A 19,821-nucleotide genomic window follows, 5' to 3' on the forward strand; every position below is an offset into this window, starting at 1 on the left:
TTTTCTACCCATTCCATAAATTTTAATCATAGAAAATACATATATACATACATGACTCAAGAATTATTAACTTTGAAATCGTAGAAGTTGATTATGTAGGAAAACTTCGGATTACTTTTTTGAAATGCCCAAAATAAAAAAAATAAAAAATAGTTATTTTACCGTTCAATTCTTTGTCTCAAGTCGTGAATGAAAACCACACTAAAATCGAACAAAATCACAACATAAGAGTCTTTCACATTCTTTTCCAAAGAAATTTTCTTCCCAAGTTCCCTCTTATTTATTTATTTATTTATTTTTTATTTTTTTTAGGGTGGTTTTTATGTAGTTTATAGTAGTTCCAACTCCCACAAATTGCTTACCTTCCATCTCTTATTTGGTTGGATTGGGTTGGGTCAACTCATTTGGGCACCCACCCAACTCCAACCTATTGGGAAGCAATAAAACCCTTGAAAGTATGATATATCTGAAACAAAATTGCTAACTTAAAATTCATACATCCACACATACAATAAAAAAAATCTTGTTACTTACAAAAATAGTAGATCTAGTGATTAAAGAATTACAATATTAATATTAAAATATTATTTTTATTTTTAATAATAAATAATTATTTTAATAATAATATAAAAATAAAAACATTATTAAATATGGTAATATTAATATAACTATTGGTAATATTTCACTAATAATACATAAATAAATAGACTCGGTTACTCAAAAGAGACACAATGATAAAAAAAAAAAAAAAAAGGGAATAATTGAAAAGGTCAAAAAGACAAAAATAAGAAAAAGGGTCTTCTGTGTTCTCACCTTTCATTGACTTTCATTGATATTAAAATAGAAAAAAAAATTGTATTTTCTAAATATTTTTTTTGAAATTTCATTAAATAATATCTCATTTACAATTAAATTATAAAATGACATTAAATTATATACTATTTAATTTGTAATAAAATTTAGTGTTACATAATTGTTCACGGTAAAAAATTTATCTTTAATTTAAATTTATCGATATAAATATTATTCATATTTTTTAATAATAATAAATAATAATAATAATAATAAATAAAATGATAAAAATGAGCAAATCAAAAAATAAAAAATGATTTTTGCTTTTTTTTTTTTTTTTTACTCTTTTTGAATTTTTAAAATTCAGTAGCCTTTACCCGGATGACGTTACTTGTCACAGGGAAAAAACAATTCTCCCATGTTCCCATGTTTATTCCTTTATTTAATGAAGATGGGTTGATGTTGCTGGTAAGCCGCCAAAAACTCCATTCTAGTCACGGACTCAACATGTGGTGTAAAAGGCAGTCAAAATGAGCCAAAGTCTTCCAAGCCGTGAAGCAGACAAGAGAAGGCGGGAGATGGAGACCCAGAAACTGAGGATTCAAACGGCCAGCGGCATCAAAGCTTTGACTCCCACACAATGAGACATTAAAACTCCACCCCTGTCACGCATCAACTTCTACTCTTCCACCTACCCTAAATAAATAAATAAAACAAAGACTAATAAAGCAATGATCGATGATCAATTCAATGTTGAAAACCCACTGTCCCCTAGACCACTTCACAGTCCCAAAATAAAATTCATCATCCCAACTCTGGACGAAGCTACACCCATTCCTTTCTTTCTTTATTTCTTTCTTTCCTCCCCCTTCCCCTCTATTTTCCTATCTCTGATAGGACCTCTTTGTGATGTCGAAGAAGGCCTCCCCTGCGGTGGCGGCGGCGGAGGCCGCGGTGGAGGCCATAGGCCTGGGGTACGACGCGGCCGTGGATTTGAGGTTGAAGTATTGCAAGAGGAGCAGGGGTGATTCCAGGTTGATTGTGATTGATGATGATAAGTGCAGAGACTTGGCCCTCCCCGGTGGGTTTTTGATTCGGAATATCCCCAAATCCATCAACTGCGATAAAGGCGAGCGGATCAGGTTCAGCTCCGACGTTCTCTCGTTTCAACAGGTCTTCGTCTCTTCTCTGTCCTTGTCTTTTGTTTAATTATTAGTTAATTACATTTTTTAATAATAATTAATAGCAATTAGTTCTAATTTCTATGCAGTATTATCATTTTGCAAAATCAAGGATCATTTTTGTAAATTTTTCTCCGGAATTGGGCAAAGTAAAAGGGAAATTCTAAGGTACCTATATGAGATACTTTAGATGGAAGGATCAAAAAAGAAAAGCTAAGAGAAATGAGACCTGAGTAGGAAGAAATGATCCATTTTTTTTTGCCACATGGCGACTTTTTATTGGTCTCCAACTAAATATAGATAGGATAGTTTGGCTGTCGAATTGGGCCACACCACCATTTTTGGTTAGTGGAATTGGTGATGAGGATTAATGGGGATTAATTGGGACTAAGTGCCTAATCGAGTGCTAAGCTAGGAATTATGATAGTGATGGAAGTCGAAATCCATTAAGGAGTGAGTAGAATTATAAGTGGTAAATCAACTAGCGCCAAGAATGGATGACTTGATATTATATGTTAATGGAGAGCAGAGAGCGATGTGCATTTTGCAAATGACAATGGCATGGGTGTAAAGTTGTTAAAATTGATTAGTAATTAAGACTTAAGTGAGTTATGATGCCACCTCCATAGCATAGAATTTTGGATCTCACTCGGTAAAAAGTGCAATTGATTAGAGTCCTACTAGTGCAACTTTTTGGCCTAGACTATTACAAAGCTTCATGATACTAGCATTTTTCATATTAACATTTTAATTTACTTCACGGGGCCTTCATATGGTATTATTAACATGGGCATGATGTTACAATGTGTAGTGAAGCCACTAGATTTGAGCATTGAGGGAAAGAAAGTGTAGTGATCTGAAACTTTACAAAAGGGGAGGTTAATTTTCGGTTTATGTTATGTTGATATTTCGGTGTAACTGTCATATCAGCAGTAGGATAGAGTTGTAAGGAAAATGTGAAGGTAAAGGTTATAAAAATAAGCTGTGTACTTTGTTTTCTTTTGTAACCATATATCATTCAAACACCATTTTAAAATATTTAGATAAAATAGTAATTTTAAATAATTCAGATGGCATGAGTCACTCCTTTTGTGCAAGTTTAAGACTATGACATTATTTAAGTCCTACAAAATTTCAACTTTGATTAAACTATTTTTTATTTATTTTTTGTATGGTCATCCCCATTCCAATTTTGTGTTTTTTAATCTGTTTATTTTCTGAAAATTGGTTTTGGTTTGGTTCCGACCTCCATTTGGTGACTAAGAAACTTAGGAAAACAAAGGAAATGCTTAAAACTTTCTATGTTGTATTGAACTGGAGAACTCATTTCACTACGCCAAATAGATGAATTAGGCTACATTGGACTGAAGTTTCAGTTTTCCAGGTCCCAGACAAAGAAAAATCTCACAAGTTTAATTTCTAATTAGTTCAGAATCTTATTTTCTATATTGGTAGGATTTCTATGTGATTTTTCAACACATTTTGTTTAGTTAAATTGATGTTAATATTGTTGATGTAAAGATTTAGTGTTGTGTCTTTTCTTAAGAGATATATAACCTTTTTTTTCCTTCCAGATGTCAGAGCAATTTAACCAGGAGCTATCCCTTTCTGGGAAAATTCCCTCTGGCCATTTCAATGCTGCATTTGATTTTAGCAGTTGTTGGAAGAAAGATGCTGCCAACACAAAAGCACTTGCTTTTGATGGAGTATCCATAACAACTTACAACATTGCATTAGAAAAATCCCAGATAGTACTGCGTAATCATGTTAAACAAGCCGTCCCATCAACATGGGATCCTGCTGCATTGACAAGGTGAGCCTATGGCTTTCAGTTTTTTATGTTTATGTTGAGTTTACTGCCTTTTACTTTCTTTTGCCAGTCTTTCCATCTCAGATTTCACTTGCTTAACTGTTTCTTGGCTGCATCTTGCTTGCCAGTCTTCTAAAACCCTTTTGTTTTTCGAATCTGGTTGAAAACTGTTGAATTATAAGCCAAACCATCTAAATTTGGAACATAGAAGTACATTTTCCCTTGTCTTCCAATTGTGCCTCCATCTTCATTTATTCTTGAAACCATGGTGTTAGATTTGTTAACCAAAGAACTTTGATTTATGTGTTAACCGGGTAGAGATCAAGTTTTTCAACATGCTTTTTCATTCAAATATTGGTCATTGAAAAGGAATTGGAACTATTATGTCTAAATATTTTAAACTTTACGACAGTAAACATAACTTTGAAGTACACAGTTGCAATCTCTGATTTCTGGTTGAAATTCACCGACTTGAGAATCAGAATTACTTCTTAAACTTTGGTGGATTTCAGAACAATGATTCAAATTATCCTGTAGTTCATGTTGAAAGTCATAATTTCCCTGTTCTTTTTCTTGTTCCAATTAGGATTTGTGCATGTTGGAGTAAGTCATTCTTTGACATTGGTTATGTAATTGTTTTTTCTTGTAATATATAAAAATTTTCATTGTAATTTAAGCTGTTCTCTTTTTCTTTTCTTCTAAGAAATGAAAAATTTATTAAGTTAACAAACAATTATAAGTGAAACTGGATCTATAGATCTTTTCAATTTCTTATTTGGTGTAGCAACAGAGGCTGTTACTTGTCCGTTAGAAAGGGCAAAAGAAGAGGCTCCTTGTCAGGTTTTAAGGTGAGGGAGGAGAGGTGTCTCATTTTTTGTTTGTGGATGATACTCTTGGCTTTAGTGAGGCTTCCCAATATCAAATGGTACACTTAAGCTGGTTGCTCATGTGGTTTGAACCCATTTCAGGTTTGAAAGTGATTTTAGAAAAGAGTTGGTTTTAGTGGGAAGGATGGACAATGAGGAAGAGTTGGCCTATGAATTGGGGTGTAGGGTTTCCTCTTCTTATTCGTGCTTCTGTTGGGTGCTTCCTTTAAATGGGTGGCCTTGTTGGAGGGTGTGGAAGAGTGATTTCGCAAAAGGCTATTATTGATGTGGAAAAGATAGCATATTTCTAAAAAGGGAGACTTTGATTCAAAACATTTTATCTAGCTTACCCATCTATTTCATATCATTATCTTGCATTTTGAAAATGGTTAGATAGAGGCTAGAGAAGATTCAAAGAGACTTCCTTTGAGGAGTTGGCGCTTTGAAGAAAAAAATTTCATCTTGAGAAATGGTCAATTGTCTGCATGGAGAAAAGAAAAGAGGGTTAGGGCATTAAAAGTCTTTCTTTGCTTAATAAGGCTCTTTTAAGCAAGTGGAGTTGGTGATTTATGATAGAAAGAGGAGCTTTCTTGAGACAAGTTATAAGTGAAAAACATGAGAAGGAAGAAGTGGGATGATGGTCTTGTCACATTAGAGGTGGGTATGGTGTGAGGTTATGGAAAGTTATGAGGAAGGATTAAGACTCCATTAGTAGTAGAATCTCTTTCTTTGTAGGGAATGAGAGAAGGGTGGAGTTTCGGAAAGATCGATGATGAGACTTTATGTGTTTCTTTTCCAACTCTGTTTATTTTTTACCTCATCAAAAGAGGTTTTGAGCGGTACAGGTATGGGACTAGACTATCAAGAGGGGCCATTGGAACCCTTGTTTTTTTTAGGAATCTAAATGACTGAGAGATGGATGACCTAGAACATTTATTTTCTAGGCTGTAGAGCAATGTGGCGAATTGTGGGGAAGAGGATAAGGTAGTGTGGATGAACAATGACTCCTTTTCTATGAAGTATCTCTATTTTGTGCTGAAGTCACAAAGTTCAAGCTCGTTTCCAATGAGAATCATTTGGAATTCGTGGGTTCCATCAAAAATAAGTTTTTTTTTTTTTTTTTTTTTTTTTTTTTTTTGTGTAGGAAGTTTGTTGGGGAAAGGTCTTAACTCTTGGTTGGCGTCAAAAAGGAGGATGTTGGCTTATAAATACTTCTTGTCATGCCCTAGGACCTACTCTAAGGGCATGACGATCATTTCACATCTCAAGCTCTGAAGATTCAAAATGCAAATGACTCAAACAATTATCTTGTAATTAGAAAGTTACCAATTATCAAAAAACTAAAAGAAACACTTTGTTATTATCCAAACAACTTCAATCTCAAAAAATTCAAATAGTAATTAATTTCTTATAATTAAACCGTGTACCAAAATAAAAGTCTAAACCAAAATCCTAATAAAGACATTCCCATCCTAACCATCACTACTCGGTCGAATTGAAAGTACCTAAAAAAATGATCAACGAAAGGGAATGAGCTCAAAGCCCAATAAGGATTATTAATATAGTTTTATGGATCAAAATTTTCTAATATGATCACAAATAAGGAGATACAATTTAACAATCTTTTTCGTAAAAATTCTTGAAATTTAAACATGCTAAGACATCTAAAACTTTCCAATCAACGTTTTTCATATTTATGTCAATAAGAAATTTCATATCAAATCAAATCAAATGGTTCCAAGATGATTTTACTTTGGTTATCAAATAATAAATGACGTCTAATTAGGTGAGACTTTACAAATGAGTGGCAAGCCTCAAATATATTCATTTTTATGGTGGATGAAACCAAACTCTACTAGTACTAGTAACCTCTAACCAAACTCCTAAAGGTTGGGGTTCAATGCAATCACATTCTCACCAATGAATGTAAAAGTCAACAATAATACCTCTATTAATTAGGATCAAATAAACCAGAGTCAAAGAATTTTATCTCATTTATTCAAACTTGCAAAGAAAACATAATATTTCCATTTTTTTTTTTTTTTTGCTGTTGTAAACAATTAAAGATGATCAAACATATTTTTCATGCAAAATGTATTTGATCCATGTAGAGAAACAAAATAACATATTAAAAAAAAAAAGAAATATTTTCTTTTACCAAAATCTATGTTAATTTTGTTTCCTTGAAAAAGCACTTAAAACCCTAAAGAATTAAAGTCTTGAAGACCTTACTCCTGACCTAACATAGCATATATCAAAAGCAACTATTACCATTGACTATTTCTTTAAAATTATAAATTGACATTCCTAATGATATTTTACATTAATATTCCTAATTACCAACATTAATTTAAAATTCTTGTTCCTAAATCCATTCCCAAGAATTTATTTATTTATTTATTTTTGAAGTAAATCTTTCAAAAACATATTCTGACCTTTTTATTTCAACTAAACTTATTATTATTACAAATTTTATTTTCCTTGTATTTTCTGTAATAAGAGAAGATACTTGCCACAATATCTCTTTATTATTTCACTAAATATAGTTTATATTTATTAGAATTCTTTATTTGATTTCTTCCTATTATTATTATTACTACACAAACCCCAACTAAAAAAAACAACCCCACACCCTCACTTTCACTCTCCAATCATTCTTTTCTCGTTTTTTTTTCTTGTTTTCATTCTTCCATTGTGGGCAATAGTGCACATCCTTCTTCCCTTTCCTTTTCCATTTTTATTTTTTTCCATTTTGTTGCCTTTGCACTCTACTACAGTTATCACACTTTGTAATTTTCAAAATTTTGTTTTGTTTTGAATCTTTAGATTTCCTATCTCCATGAATTAATCAACCAATGTTCAAATGGTTTAATTTATTTTTATTCTAGGCCTAATTTAAATTTAAATTTTCAAGAGAACATTTAAGTTGTTCAAAATCTTTTATTGAATCTATAACACTAATCAAAGGGTTAGGATCCTATCAGGAAAACTGATTTTTAAACTTTAAGCTTCCAAATCTTAACCCCACGTTCTCTGATTTCTCAAGTGAAGAAAGTTTATTATTTATGCCTAGGGTTTATTGTGAAAAGACCATTCTACCCCTTTAATTAATTTAAAATTACCATTTTGCCCCTAAAATCAAGTTTAGAGCATTACACTTCCTGTGTAAAGTAGATGAAGAATCTATTAATCACATTCTATTGCATTATACCATGACAAGGGCTTTGCAAGAGTTGCTCTTCTTCCTGTTTCTTGGGTTCTTCCTACCATAGTTAAAGAGACCATTTTAGGTTACCATGGCTCATTTGTTGGAAAAGGATGAAAAATGGTTTGGAGAGCTGTCCGGTTATGCATTTTTTAGATAGTTTAGAAAGAGAGGAATCGTGGGTCTTTTGGAAATGAGGAACAATTAATCAATGTTCTAAAAGGCTGGTTCCTTAGTAATCTTTTGTTGTAGGTAAAGATGTACATTGATTTTTTTATTTTATTTTATTGGAAACAGAGATATATTGATAGATAAAAAGAAGTACAAATAGAAGGATGAGAAATCCTCCCGCCAAATAAAACTAAACTATAGGAAATTACACTGAAAAACAAGCGAACACTCTATAAAGGACCATTCCTTATGGAGTACACACCGCTAACCAATCAAGTTGTAGCACATTAAGGGGAGTCCCCTTAAAAACCTTAGAACAGAAAGCCCAAAGAAAAGCAAGGAAACAAATAGAGTCCCAAAGATACTCTGAATTCCTTGCTTTATCCTAAAAAATCCTCGCGTGTCTTTCCCACCACACAACCCGAATTAGAGCAATGCTCGCAGCTTGCCACAAAACTATCCCCCTCTTAGAAGAACCAAAACCATTAAATTTGATGGACATCATGTCAAAGATGCTCCTCGGGGGGACCCAATCCATCTTAGATAACTTAAATAACCTGTGCCACAACCCAATCGTCAAGGAACAATGAAGAAAAAGATGATCTGCGGATTCCCCATGCTTCATGCACAGAATACAAATATCAAGACCAAGGGCTTTGTAGGGTCTTCTCACTTGTAGCATGTCATTAGTATTCACCTTCTTGTGTACCACTAACCAGACAAAGGACTTCACTTTGAAAGGAACTTGAGAATTCCAAACGAACTTAGAAAGGAAAACCCGAGGAGATCCAGAAAATTGAGATAATGGTAGAAAGAAGGATTTGACTGAAAAAAACCCTGAAGAAGATAATGGCCAAAATTTGGCATCTGGAACCGAAGGAGATAGATGCAATCCATCAAGTGACCGCATGAGGCCTTCTAAGTCCTCTATCTCAGAATCTAACAGGTTACGACGGAAATTTAAATTCCAAGAGAAAGGATGAGTAGGACCAAGAACTGAAGAAATATGAATGTTTTTATCCAAGACTACTCTAAATAGTCTTGGAAATTGGGTTCCCAAAGGTTGGTCCCCCCACCACAAATCTTCCCAGAACCGAATTCTTTCTCCATTTCCTACTACAAACCGAGTAAACAAGGAAAACTCCTCAAAGACTTGTGCAATAGCCTTCCAAGGACAGCGATGTGACCATCTGACTAAAGTGTTAGCATCCGAACCATTAGAGTGTGAACCATAAATGCTTAATATGACTTGATGCCATAGAGCTGAACCCTCTCTAGGGTACCTCCCCAGCCATTTCCCTAAAAGAGCGAGATTCCTTAGAGAAATATTCCCAAAACCCAAACCCCCTATTGCCTTCGGTTTACACACAACATCCCACCTCACTAAATGATCTCTTTTGCCTTCCCCAATCCCTGACCATAAAAAATCCCTTTGCAACCTCTCGATTTTTGCAACCTTGATGAAGGTCCTATGTTTTTAATAGACTTTGTTGATTGGTTGGGTTCTTGCTAAGGGAGGTTATTTTTTTTTTATCCTATAGCACTCATTATATACATCTTATGTACCTTGGTGCACTTTTTTTTTTTACTCTTGTTCATATATATAACATAATATTATTTTGGTTTATCAAAAAAAAAAAAAAAAGTTTATTTGGACATTTGAAGAGGTTTTTTTTTTTTTGCAATATCCAATTCATCATTGTCAAAAAAAAAAAAAAAAAAAAAAAAAACTTTGGAAGAGATTGGATTGATTAACCAGTGTACAGGAAATTCTAACCAAGGTCATGTTTGAATTCCAGACCTTGAATTTGGACATTGGTTTGGTTGAGTTTCATTATGCTTGGAGGTTGTACTCAAATAGTTGGAAAGGATTTAGATTCCAGTGGTGCATTACATATGAAAAAGATTTATATGTAATCTGTCCATTGCTTATAAAGTTGATATGTGGTGTATATTGTTCAAATAATTCTTTTCTTAGCACTTCTGAAATATCAAATTTTTCTGTAATTTGTATCAGTTCAATGGTGATCATTTTTGGAACAATATTTGATCTAATTGAATTGTATTCATGTTTGAGAATCTTATTGAGGTTATATTTTGTTATTTAATCCAGGTTTATTGAGAAGTTTGGTACGCATGTTATTGTTGGTGTGAAGATGGGAGGAAAGGATACAGTGTATGTGAAGCAGCTGTATTCATCAACTCTTCAGCCCACTGAAGTACAGAAACAATTAAAAGATATAGCAGACAAGAGGTTTTCAGATGCACCCGGATCTTATGGAAAAGTCTCAAGGGAAAAGGTCTGTAGAATCCATTTCTATGTTTTTCCACTTAAATTTAACATTTTGGAATTCAAATCATACAAAAATGAGATTTTAATGTCTGATAATTCTAGTTAAATCACTTCTGGCATGACTTTGGAATCAAAGATTGGAAATTCATCCTTAAAATGTAAGAATTTAATGAGGGATATTTTCTTATGCATAAGAAAGTAGAACCTGAATAAATTGCATATATTCTCAATCTAGTTCCTCTACTTCCATCTTCTACCTCTATCACAAAAGACTTCTCTCAAATTCACAAAATCTACTCTTTGACCTGATTAACCACTCCATAGCTTTTCTCCCCAAATCTATCATTTTCAACCAGCAAAGGAGCTCATGTGGTTGACATTTGGGAACACCCTTCATAAGGACATTGGCTAGCTGAAAGTCAGTTATTCTGTGAAGAGTGCAAGTCTGGTTCTTCTGCCACTCTCCTTTGCTGAAGTGCATTAATCTTGGTGTGATCGGTGTTAGTTTGTTGTAATAGGTTAAGAATGATGCTTACAAGCTCACTAGGTTCCATGTCTGAAATCCAAATGCCCTAAGACCATGTTTGGAATGCTGGAATAAAGAATGAGAATCGCTCCTATTCATTAATGTGTTTGGATTGTTTTTGAGAATGGGAATAGCAATCAAAAAGTCATTGCTATGGAAACCAAATTTTACTCACACTAGGATTTTGGTTCCTCTCCACTACATGGTATTATGATTCCCCTTAATTTCCCATTCTATAGTATTTCCATTCCTATTCCCACCTACCAAACACACCCTAGAGTCAAAGCAGCTCACAGTTTTCAAAAGCCATAGATTGATAACTCAAAACTAAGATTGTTTTCTGCTCTTCATTAGTTCAGCTAACTCCCTGTCATCTTCTGGTATCCAAGATTATACTAGCTTAGTTTTACATTAGTGAAAGCTTCAACATTCAAGTCATCGTCTCCAGAATTAGATACTTCTGATGAGCAAGGGTTTATAATTTCTCATATCATTGTATGATGCCTCTAAATAGGTAGGTCAGGGCAAATTCATGAAGCGACTAGAAATAATAACAACCCAATGCATCATAGATATCTGAACAAGAAAAAGGCTAGTAAATCAATCAACTCACATGAAATTGAAATTAACTTCTTCCTTTTATTGGGATGGTCATCTCTGTTATTCAAATAATGGTGTTCTGATTAATCGGGCTTTCTGTAGGTTTAGCTTCAAAATTTCGGGAAATAAAGATTCCCTTTTTATAAAGCAAACTCATTTCTGAGAAAATACATTAGAGTTCCTTTTATCTAGAAAATGGAATCTTGAAGCCCAGAACTCCATATGGCATATGATTGATAAAGGCATGAAGTGGGGGAGCATAAAATCTATGGGAAACTCATCCAAAGAGGAAGCATGAGCTACTTTGGAAGATATCAACACTTTCTTTTTGTAATTTGTTGTGGGGTATGTGTGTGTGTATTTACACACAACAAAAATAAAATACTTTACAATAGAAAAATTAGAATATGGGATTTAAAATAAAGGATGAGATATCATCTGCACAAGAAGAGTAGAAATCCAAAGTTTTAGCACCTCAACAACACCATTCTATTGTGGGCATCAACATTGGTTTTTCTGTCTACAATCCCTCAATATACTTGTAAAGGCTAGCATAGGTGTAATTCTTCCATCATGTGATCTGATAAATTGAGAGAGAGATCAAATTTAGCATGACTGATTTTTAAAATAAAAAAATTAAAATGGGGAAGTGGTTCATTTTTGGTGTCATGTTGTAGCTCTAGATAGAGAAGTATAATTAAGAAAGCAAAACAAAAGTATAATGAGCATCCAATGGGATAAGGTCCTTAGATAGTTGATTATGTGAAGCAAATCGAACAATGCCTCTCAAGTAGAATTGATGCAATGGAAAGAAGGCAATACTTTTCAATTCACAAGTTCCATGATGAATATTTCTGCATGTGGGAGGAAATAATTCAGGGAATAATCATTTTTAAGCACTGGTCTTTCTGCCAAGTTGGTCGATTAAAGTACTAGATGATCTAGTTGGTCAATTGTCTGATGAACTGTATTGATATGCCTCAGAAAATATTGGAATATTCTGAATGCATCAACCCTATGTTATACCTTAATGCAGATACTAATAGACATTGTAAGAGAGAAAAATAGACTGCCAACAAAGTAGTTTGAAGTCTTAGGCCTTCTAATTTGGTTCCATTCTTCTCTTTGGAGTTTCAAATGATGAAGATTTAGATTGCTGGGGACTAATGGGTCTAAGAGTTGACAGTTTTTAGAGTTTGAATTTTACAGTTTGTCAGCTTCTTAGGATTTTAATATCAGTTTTCCAGGAATTGGTTGAGATAGTGGTGTGTGGTAGCAAAAATGGAATGTTGTGAAGGTGGTGGAGACTTCTGCTCCTTTGGAAACCTATAAAGTCATTAACCAAGTAATACCATGTTCCTCAAAGACACCCTCTGAGGACCTAGGTCTCTTAGTTTCACAGTCTCCTAATTAACTGGGTGACCATGTTTGGTTAAAGTATTTAAAAGGCTTCTCACTAATCCTGCAGCCCAACATGTTCTCTAACCTTGAGGGGTGCTCCTGGTTAAGATTGGCTTAAGGCAAGGTGTTTTTAGAATGTTAAATTTGAGACCAAAAGCAAACCCAGAGGTTGAACAAATATTTTCCACCGACAACAAGAAGAAAATAATATCATTGGTGAATTACAGATGAGTAGCTCTCATTTGATCTCATCAATGACTAGCTTTCTACTAAGCTGGGCTCTTTCTTTTAGAAACTCTTCATCAATAACACCCACAAGTGTGAACAAGAAAGGGGAAAGAGAATCCCCTTTCCTATGACCCATAGAAGCCTTAAACCATGCTTTTGCTTCCTTACTGGTAAGCACCCCTGGATGAGCTGTACATTACACATCAAGGGAATACAACCCTTGTCCACTTGTGACAATTAAACCAGAAACCTTTCCTAATAGCTGAATAATCAAGGAGCCCAATTAATGTGATTATGGGCTTTTGCAAAGTCCACCTTGAGGATTATCCCTTTCCTTTGAGAGTGAAATCCTTCATCCAAAATTCCTTAGCTACCAAGACCTCATCAAGAATTTTTCTTCCCTAATAAAATCTCCCCGAGCTGGAGAGATCATATCTTGATCTCATGGACATGGGTCAGAATAATCTTAGCAATAATCTTATAAAGAGTGATCTTCTTGCTGATGGGTCCAAAATCCTAGTTGGAAATGAATCTGTCACTTTTTGTAACCAATGAAGGTGGAGTTTGTGCCGAGTGATAATTTCATTTGTATGAAACTCCTCAAGAACTCGAAAATGACACCGTGCTACTACTCTTGATTTTTACTGTTTGAAGGTGAGTACATTTTATAATTCTACTCATCTAAAATCTACTATTACTTTTTGATAGGATAAAGTTTGATATTATGATCAAGCACCCTGCTGTTGCCATGTTCATGTTTTCTTGGAGTATTTTGTTTTCATATGATCCATCCATTACCTTTTAAGTGATAGGAACATTGTCATGCTTGAAAATGTAGCATTTGGTACTCTATGTTGGTGGTGGAAGATCCGATTCCTTTATTTCATTTAGTTGGATAAGAATAAGAATAATACAATGAACATTCTTTGTAGCTGCCTTAACTTGTGCCATCATTTTCTGTTTCAGTTTGAGATCAAAGAGCATGGGATGCCCTTCATGGACACAAGTACATCTAGTGCTTATTCAAACAAGGAGGTAAACTTGTTTTTGCAAATAATAGTATTTTATTTATTACTGAATGTTTTTCCTTTTTCTCTTTTTGGGTGGGAACCCTCTTCCCAGTGCCTATTATGACGTGATATGTCTGATATGATGGAACACTAGTCAATTTCTCTTACAGTTTTTTTTTTCTTTCCTGTGTATGATGTAATGATGCGGTAGCTTAATTTTGTGGTTGTCCTAATAGGTAACATGTGGATGGCATCTATGCAAATAAGTCTTGTGGTTTATGTGTCTAAGTGTGTTATTTTGCTTGATTATTGTCTTTGTGGGGGTCAAAGTCATTTATGCCACAGTTGTCATGACATGGTTATTTTTGGTTTGGAGAATGTCAATAGTTGTTATTGATAGTCAATTTTTAATAGTAAGTTTTCTTTCAAAAGTGTTTTGAAAATTTGGACTGACTGCCCTGTAAGTTGATAGTCTTGGAAATGAAGTTAGGTGTATGGGAGATTGTTGATCATTTGATGTTTCTTGTAACCATTGTAAATATCTGACAAATGAAAAGAATTAAGATCGTTTGGATTGTTCTGAAGTTGATACACAAGTGTTCTTTCCTAGGAATTAAGTGATTTTTCTGAAAATTATGTATGGCTTGGTCTTGTTGAGTATCATCTGTGATTAGTTGCTCCAAGTGGCATCCAGGCATTATCCTTTTGGTTGGGTACTTTGGAGTTGGCCATCCATATATCATGTCCTAACTCCTGACTCATGCACAAGGTTTTGGTCTGAGTCATGTGGTATCTATTACAAAACTAGTTTATACAATAATGAGGTTTGAGCTACATATATTGCATTTTTATGGTGATTCATGTCTTTGTCCACACTCACAGACTCACAGTTATGGGGATTTGTTTTTTCTGATATTAGGAATTTTGGCCCTTTCTAGCACTAAAACTTCTCACTCAAGAACCTCATTTTTTATGCTTTCTGAATCCTAATAATTGGTATACATGTGATATGCTCATACTTCTATTTGTATTTCTCTAACTTATTAGTGCAGTAGCATTGCTGTATAGGCTTTTTGGTGTCCAATACTTAAGGGTGTGAGCTGTCAAAGGACATCTTTGCTGTCCACACTTCTTTCCTTACTTTAGCCCACAATTGTTTCCTTATTTCTCCATTTATTATTCTGTACAGTTAACATACATTATTTGACAGATTATAGTTTACATGTATAGGGCTAGAATCATGCAGGAATTTATTTGCTTTCCATGTATAGCATCCTTGTAAAGTCTATATATAATATACAAAACTCAAGGCCAAGGTATTCGGCCATTCACACAATATTTTGACATGGTATCAGAGCTTGTGTTCTGAACCTAGAGTTTACACGCTTTCTAGTTTTTCTTTGGGTTTTCTCGAATTTAGCCCTAGGGGCTCTCGGATTTAGCCATAGGGGCTCTCGGATTTAGCCCTAAGGGTTCTCGGATTTAGCCCTAGGGGTTCTCGGATTTAGCCCTAGGGGCTCTCGGATTTAGCCCTAGGGGCTCTCGGATTTAGCCCTAAGGGCTCTCGGACTCTAGCCCAGCTTTTGGGTTCTTTTTTTTTTTTTTTTCTGGTGGTTGTGACAACACATCTGTGGTGTGATCTTGGAGTTTTCTTTGGGTTTCTTTGCTTCTAGGCTTTGGGAGATCTTCGATTATTTGGAGGTTTGTTATCAGATTTAGGCTCTTTGATGATGTTTTTTTTGTTTCCTAGGCTATTTCTGTCTTCGTAATGTTTGGAGAATATTCTATTGTTCGTTTCAATGGCAAAAACTATCTTAGTTAGGAGTTTTAGTTTAAGATGTTTGTGAAAAGTAAGAAGCAAGACAGAGTCTCTAAGTCATCTACGGAATCTGAGTACCGGGCGATGTCTCTTGCTTGTTCTAAAATCATTTGGCTTCGAGGTTTGCTTGCGGAGTTAGATTTTTCTAAGACCGATCCTACACCTCTACATGCCGATAATACAAGTGCTATTCAGATCATGGTCAATCCTGTCTATCATAAGCGCACAAAGCATATTGAAGTGGACTGTCACTTTATCCGTGCAGCCTTTGAAGCTCGTGTTATCACTCTTCCACATATTTCCACTGACTTACAAATTGTTGATATCTTCACCAAGACTCTCCCTCGTCATCGACATTGCTTGCTAAGTAGCAAATTGATGCTTGTTGATCAACCTGCATCAATTTGAGGGGGGCTGTCAAAGGACATCTTTGCTGTCCACACTTCTTTCCTTACTTTTGCCCACAATTGTTTCCTTATTTCTCCATTTATTATTCTGTACAGTTAACATACATTATTTGACAGATTATAGTTTACATGTATAGGGCTAGAATCATGCAGGAATTTATTTGCTTTCCATGTATAGCATCCTTGTAAAGTCTATATATAATATACAAAACTCAAGGACAAGGTATTCGGCCATTCACACAATATTTTGACATGAGCTTCACTAGAGCTGATACTACTTTCACTATTCTTATGCCTTTTACTTATTTCAGTCACAGGATATTACATTCATTTCCAAGAGGAGAGGGGGGAGCAGTAAAACAAATCTTCCTCATAGTGCATGGATTCCCACTGTCTCATTTGAACCTGATGTGATCTCAATGTCCTTAGTCCCGATCACATCATTACTAAGTGGAATTGATGGGAGTGGATTCTTGACACATGCCATTAATCTCTATCTACGTTGTAAGTGAAATATATTTCTTATTGATGCATAAGTTGTTTCCGGCATCAAGCTAAATAAAGCTCAATGAACATTTTTCCAAGATTAAGTGCGTAGTGCAATAATATGTGGTGTCCGGTCATAGAATACTTTCCTCCCAAAAATGCACTTTATAAAACTCAGAGAAACCTATTCTGTATATTCTTTTTAAGTGTGTGTTTGCAGGAGATATGAAATCATCAAACCTAGAGTTTACAACAACTATTGAAATGTGATTTTGTTACCAATCTTCTTCTGATCAAGTAAATGACTTTTAGTTTGGATGTTGAGGTAATTGAAGTTCTTGGATCACTAAGTTTAGCATTTTGAACATTCAGTGTGTCATTGTTAGGATCATGTGATCCAGATATTGATGTGTTGCAGTACATCTGCTGCTGCTCGATAAAGTATGCAAAAACCCATTGGTTAAGGCAAGAATTATCTGCTAATACCATACCTTTCCATTTGTTTGCACATGCTTCCCAGCAACATACATTTGTACTAATAATATCCTTTGTTTGCCTGCATTTGGAGCAAACTGGTCCTTCCATTCTTACAAGAATTTTGTTCTTTTGAAGCCATCTATTAATTGTTAATCCATTAAATCTATGAAAAGCTTACTGGTGTTATTTATAAATTCCAAGTCTCATTCTCTGTGATTTGTGGCTCATCAACTGGTTTGGAGTGCAGATAAGCCACCAATTGAAGAACTTCATCAGTTTTTAGAGTTTCAACTTCCAAAGCAATGGGCACCGGTATTTGGTGACCTTGCAGTTGGTCCTGAAACCAAACAGCAGAGTAACTCATCCTTACGGTTCAGCTTAATGGGCCCCAAGCTTTATGTTAACACAACTCCGGTAAATCTCATATTCTTTTGTTGATTAGTCATGGCCTTTTTATGATCTTGTCCTCTTTTTCTTGTCCTTTTCCCCCCTTTTTTGAGCTAGGTTTTGTCTTTGAAGAAAAACAAAGGTCAGGTCATCCTCATGGGTTTTCAGTGAATTGATAAATCATAGTGCTCATACTATTTTTTGGCCTGAATGTGATCTTCATAAAACAGTTACCTTTCCCATTTAGGAGCAAGAGTGGATTAAACTTGGTTGGACTGAGGCCAGAAGCACTTGCTTAGGTGGTCTGTTTACATCCCAAAGAATGGCTTGGTTATTATGGCTGTCAAAATTGTGTACCATTAGAGATGCTTGTTTAGGATATGGCTTGACAGTTAAAAGATCTCTACAGTGGATGGGGGAAGGAGGAAAGATGATTTTGTATCTACCCTTGAAGCGCTAGAGCCTGTCTTATTCAAATAAAGTTATGCAGAAGCTAATGCTTCCCACATATATAAAGCAAAAACTCGATTTAGGAATTTTTGTGACAAAACAAGTCAACCGTCTAGTACTCTTCTAGTCAAGAACAATGCTGCACTTCAGTCAACTCAAATGTGCCATTAACTAATGAGACCTTGCTGTGTCAATGGATCTTATCATTGATCTTGTTCCCAAGATTATTTCACTGTATCTGCATCTCTTCTCATGTGAATGCACAGGCATGGTTTCCACTTTTACTCAAAACAATAGGGCATGGTTTTCCCCTGAGTACTGACCAGTCTTGCAAATTATCCTGTTAATCAGCGGACATGAACTGGTCAACTGTCATTTTATTTGTCTTACAGCTTGGTTTTCTCCTGATGATCTAAGACTTGGTTTTACGTGCTTGGGGCTTGTAGTTTTGTAAAAATTTATTGTGAAGCTATTCAGTATTTTTGTTCTAATTACAAGTTCCATGACAGGTTGATGTGGGCAAGAGGCCAGTTACTGGTCTGAGACTGTATTTAGAAGGCAAAAGAAGCAACTGCCTTGCAATCCACTTGCAGCACCTTTCATCACAGCCAAAGACCTTTGAGCTCCAGGAAGAAGTAACCAGCAACGCCTCTCGTCTCTCCTCTGATCGCAGATATCATGAGAAGGTTCAGTGGAAGAGCTTCTCTCATGTTTGCACAGCCCCTGTTGAGTCCCAGCATGAGACCGCCATTGTCACTGGGGCTCACTTTGAAGTCGGGGACTCTGGCCTGAAGAATGTCCTCTTCTTACGCCTCCATTTTGCTAAAGTCATTGGTGCCACCGTGGTGAGGCAAGCCCAGTGGGATGGGTCCCCAAGCCTCTCACAGAAATCTGGAATAATCTCAACCTTGATAAGCACTCGCTTCACAACTGGCCAGAAACCACCTCCACAGCCAGCTGACGTTCACATCAACTCTGCCTTGTACCCTGGTGGCCCACCAGTCCCCACGCAGGCCCCTAAACTTCAGAGGTTTGTGGACACAACAGAGATGATAAGAGGACCACAGGACCCACCTGGGTACTGGGCTGTTTCTGGAGCTAAACTCTCTGTTGACAATGGTAAGATATCTCTTCGAGTCAAGTACTCCCTGTTGGCAGTGATTTCACCTGATGAAGATGTTCCAATGGAGTTTTAGAAACACAACAGGTAATCATTCCATGGCAAAGACAGAAAACAGTACGATTATACCACGAAAAGGAAGATTGATCTTGGTTTTTCAGGTGATCTGAAGCTGAGTTCATTGAAGAAACTTAAGAATGTGAAACTGGACAATGAGATTGGTTGAGGGAGAGTCCTTGAGGTGGTTGTATATAAATTTTTGCTTTTGAATCTATGTTTTGACTCTGTTTTCTGTGTAGATTATTCACGCCCTTCTAAGTATATGGAGAATTCTTGGTATATATATATATATATATATATATATATATAGAGAGAGAGAGAGAGAGAGAGAGAGAGAGAGAGAGAGAGAGAGGTGGGGGGGAGCCCTTTTATTGTTTACTTAATGAATTTTGGATGAGCACTAGATAATCATTTTTCTATTATATGATATATCATTAAAAATATTTTTTTGATTTATATTTTGAGAGTAACTAATTCTCAAAAAAAGCATTTCTAAAAGTATTGGGACAAAATTGATATGAATTAAAAACAT

The 19,821-nt window shown here is 35.1% G+C and overlaps 1 protein-coding gene across 1 annotated transcript; it reads left to right on the plus strand.

The window, feature by feature from the left end:
- Window positions 1-1,254: 1,254 nt before the first annotated feature.
- LOC100267920 (MACPF domain-containing protein At4g24290) lies at window positions 1,255-19,570 on the plus strand. The gene is made up of 7 exons (XM_010654680.3): window positions 1,255-1,965; window positions 3,548-3,786; window positions 10,139-10,325; window positions 14,040-14,108; window positions 16,621-16,813; window positions 17,520-17,686; window positions 18,619-19,570. The coding sequence occupies exons 1-7, from the start codon at window positions 1,702-1,704 to the stop codon at window positions 19,303-19,305; spliced, it is 1,806 nt and encodes a 601-aa protein (XP_010652982.1). The 5' UTR covers window positions 1,255-1,701; the 3' UTR covers window positions 19,306-19,570.
- The last annotated feature ends 251 nt before the right edge of the window (window positions 19,571-19,821 follow it).

Source organism: Vitis vinifera, chromosome 7 (genome assembly GCF_030704535.1).
Source record: "Vitis vinifera cultivar Pinot Noir 40024 chromosome 7, ASM3070453v1".
NCBI classification, from domain to species: domain Eukaryota; kingdom Viridiplantae; phylum Streptophyta; class Magnoliopsida; order Vitales; family Vitaceae; genus Vitis; species Vitis vinifera.

Coding starts and splice junctions, on each gene's coding strand:
- LOC100267920 (XM_010654680.3), top strand. CDS start 1,702: ATGTCGAAGAAGGCCTCCCCTGCGGTGGCGGCGGCGGAGGCCGCGGTG. Junction 1,966..3,547: donor ACGTTCTCTCGTTTCAACAG/GTCTTCGTCTCT, acceptor TTTTCCTTCCAG/ATGTCAGAGCAATTTAACCA. Junction 3,787..10,138: donor GATCCTGCTGCATTGACAAG/GTGAGCCTATGG, acceptor TATTTAATCCAG/GTTTATTGAGAAGTTTGGTA.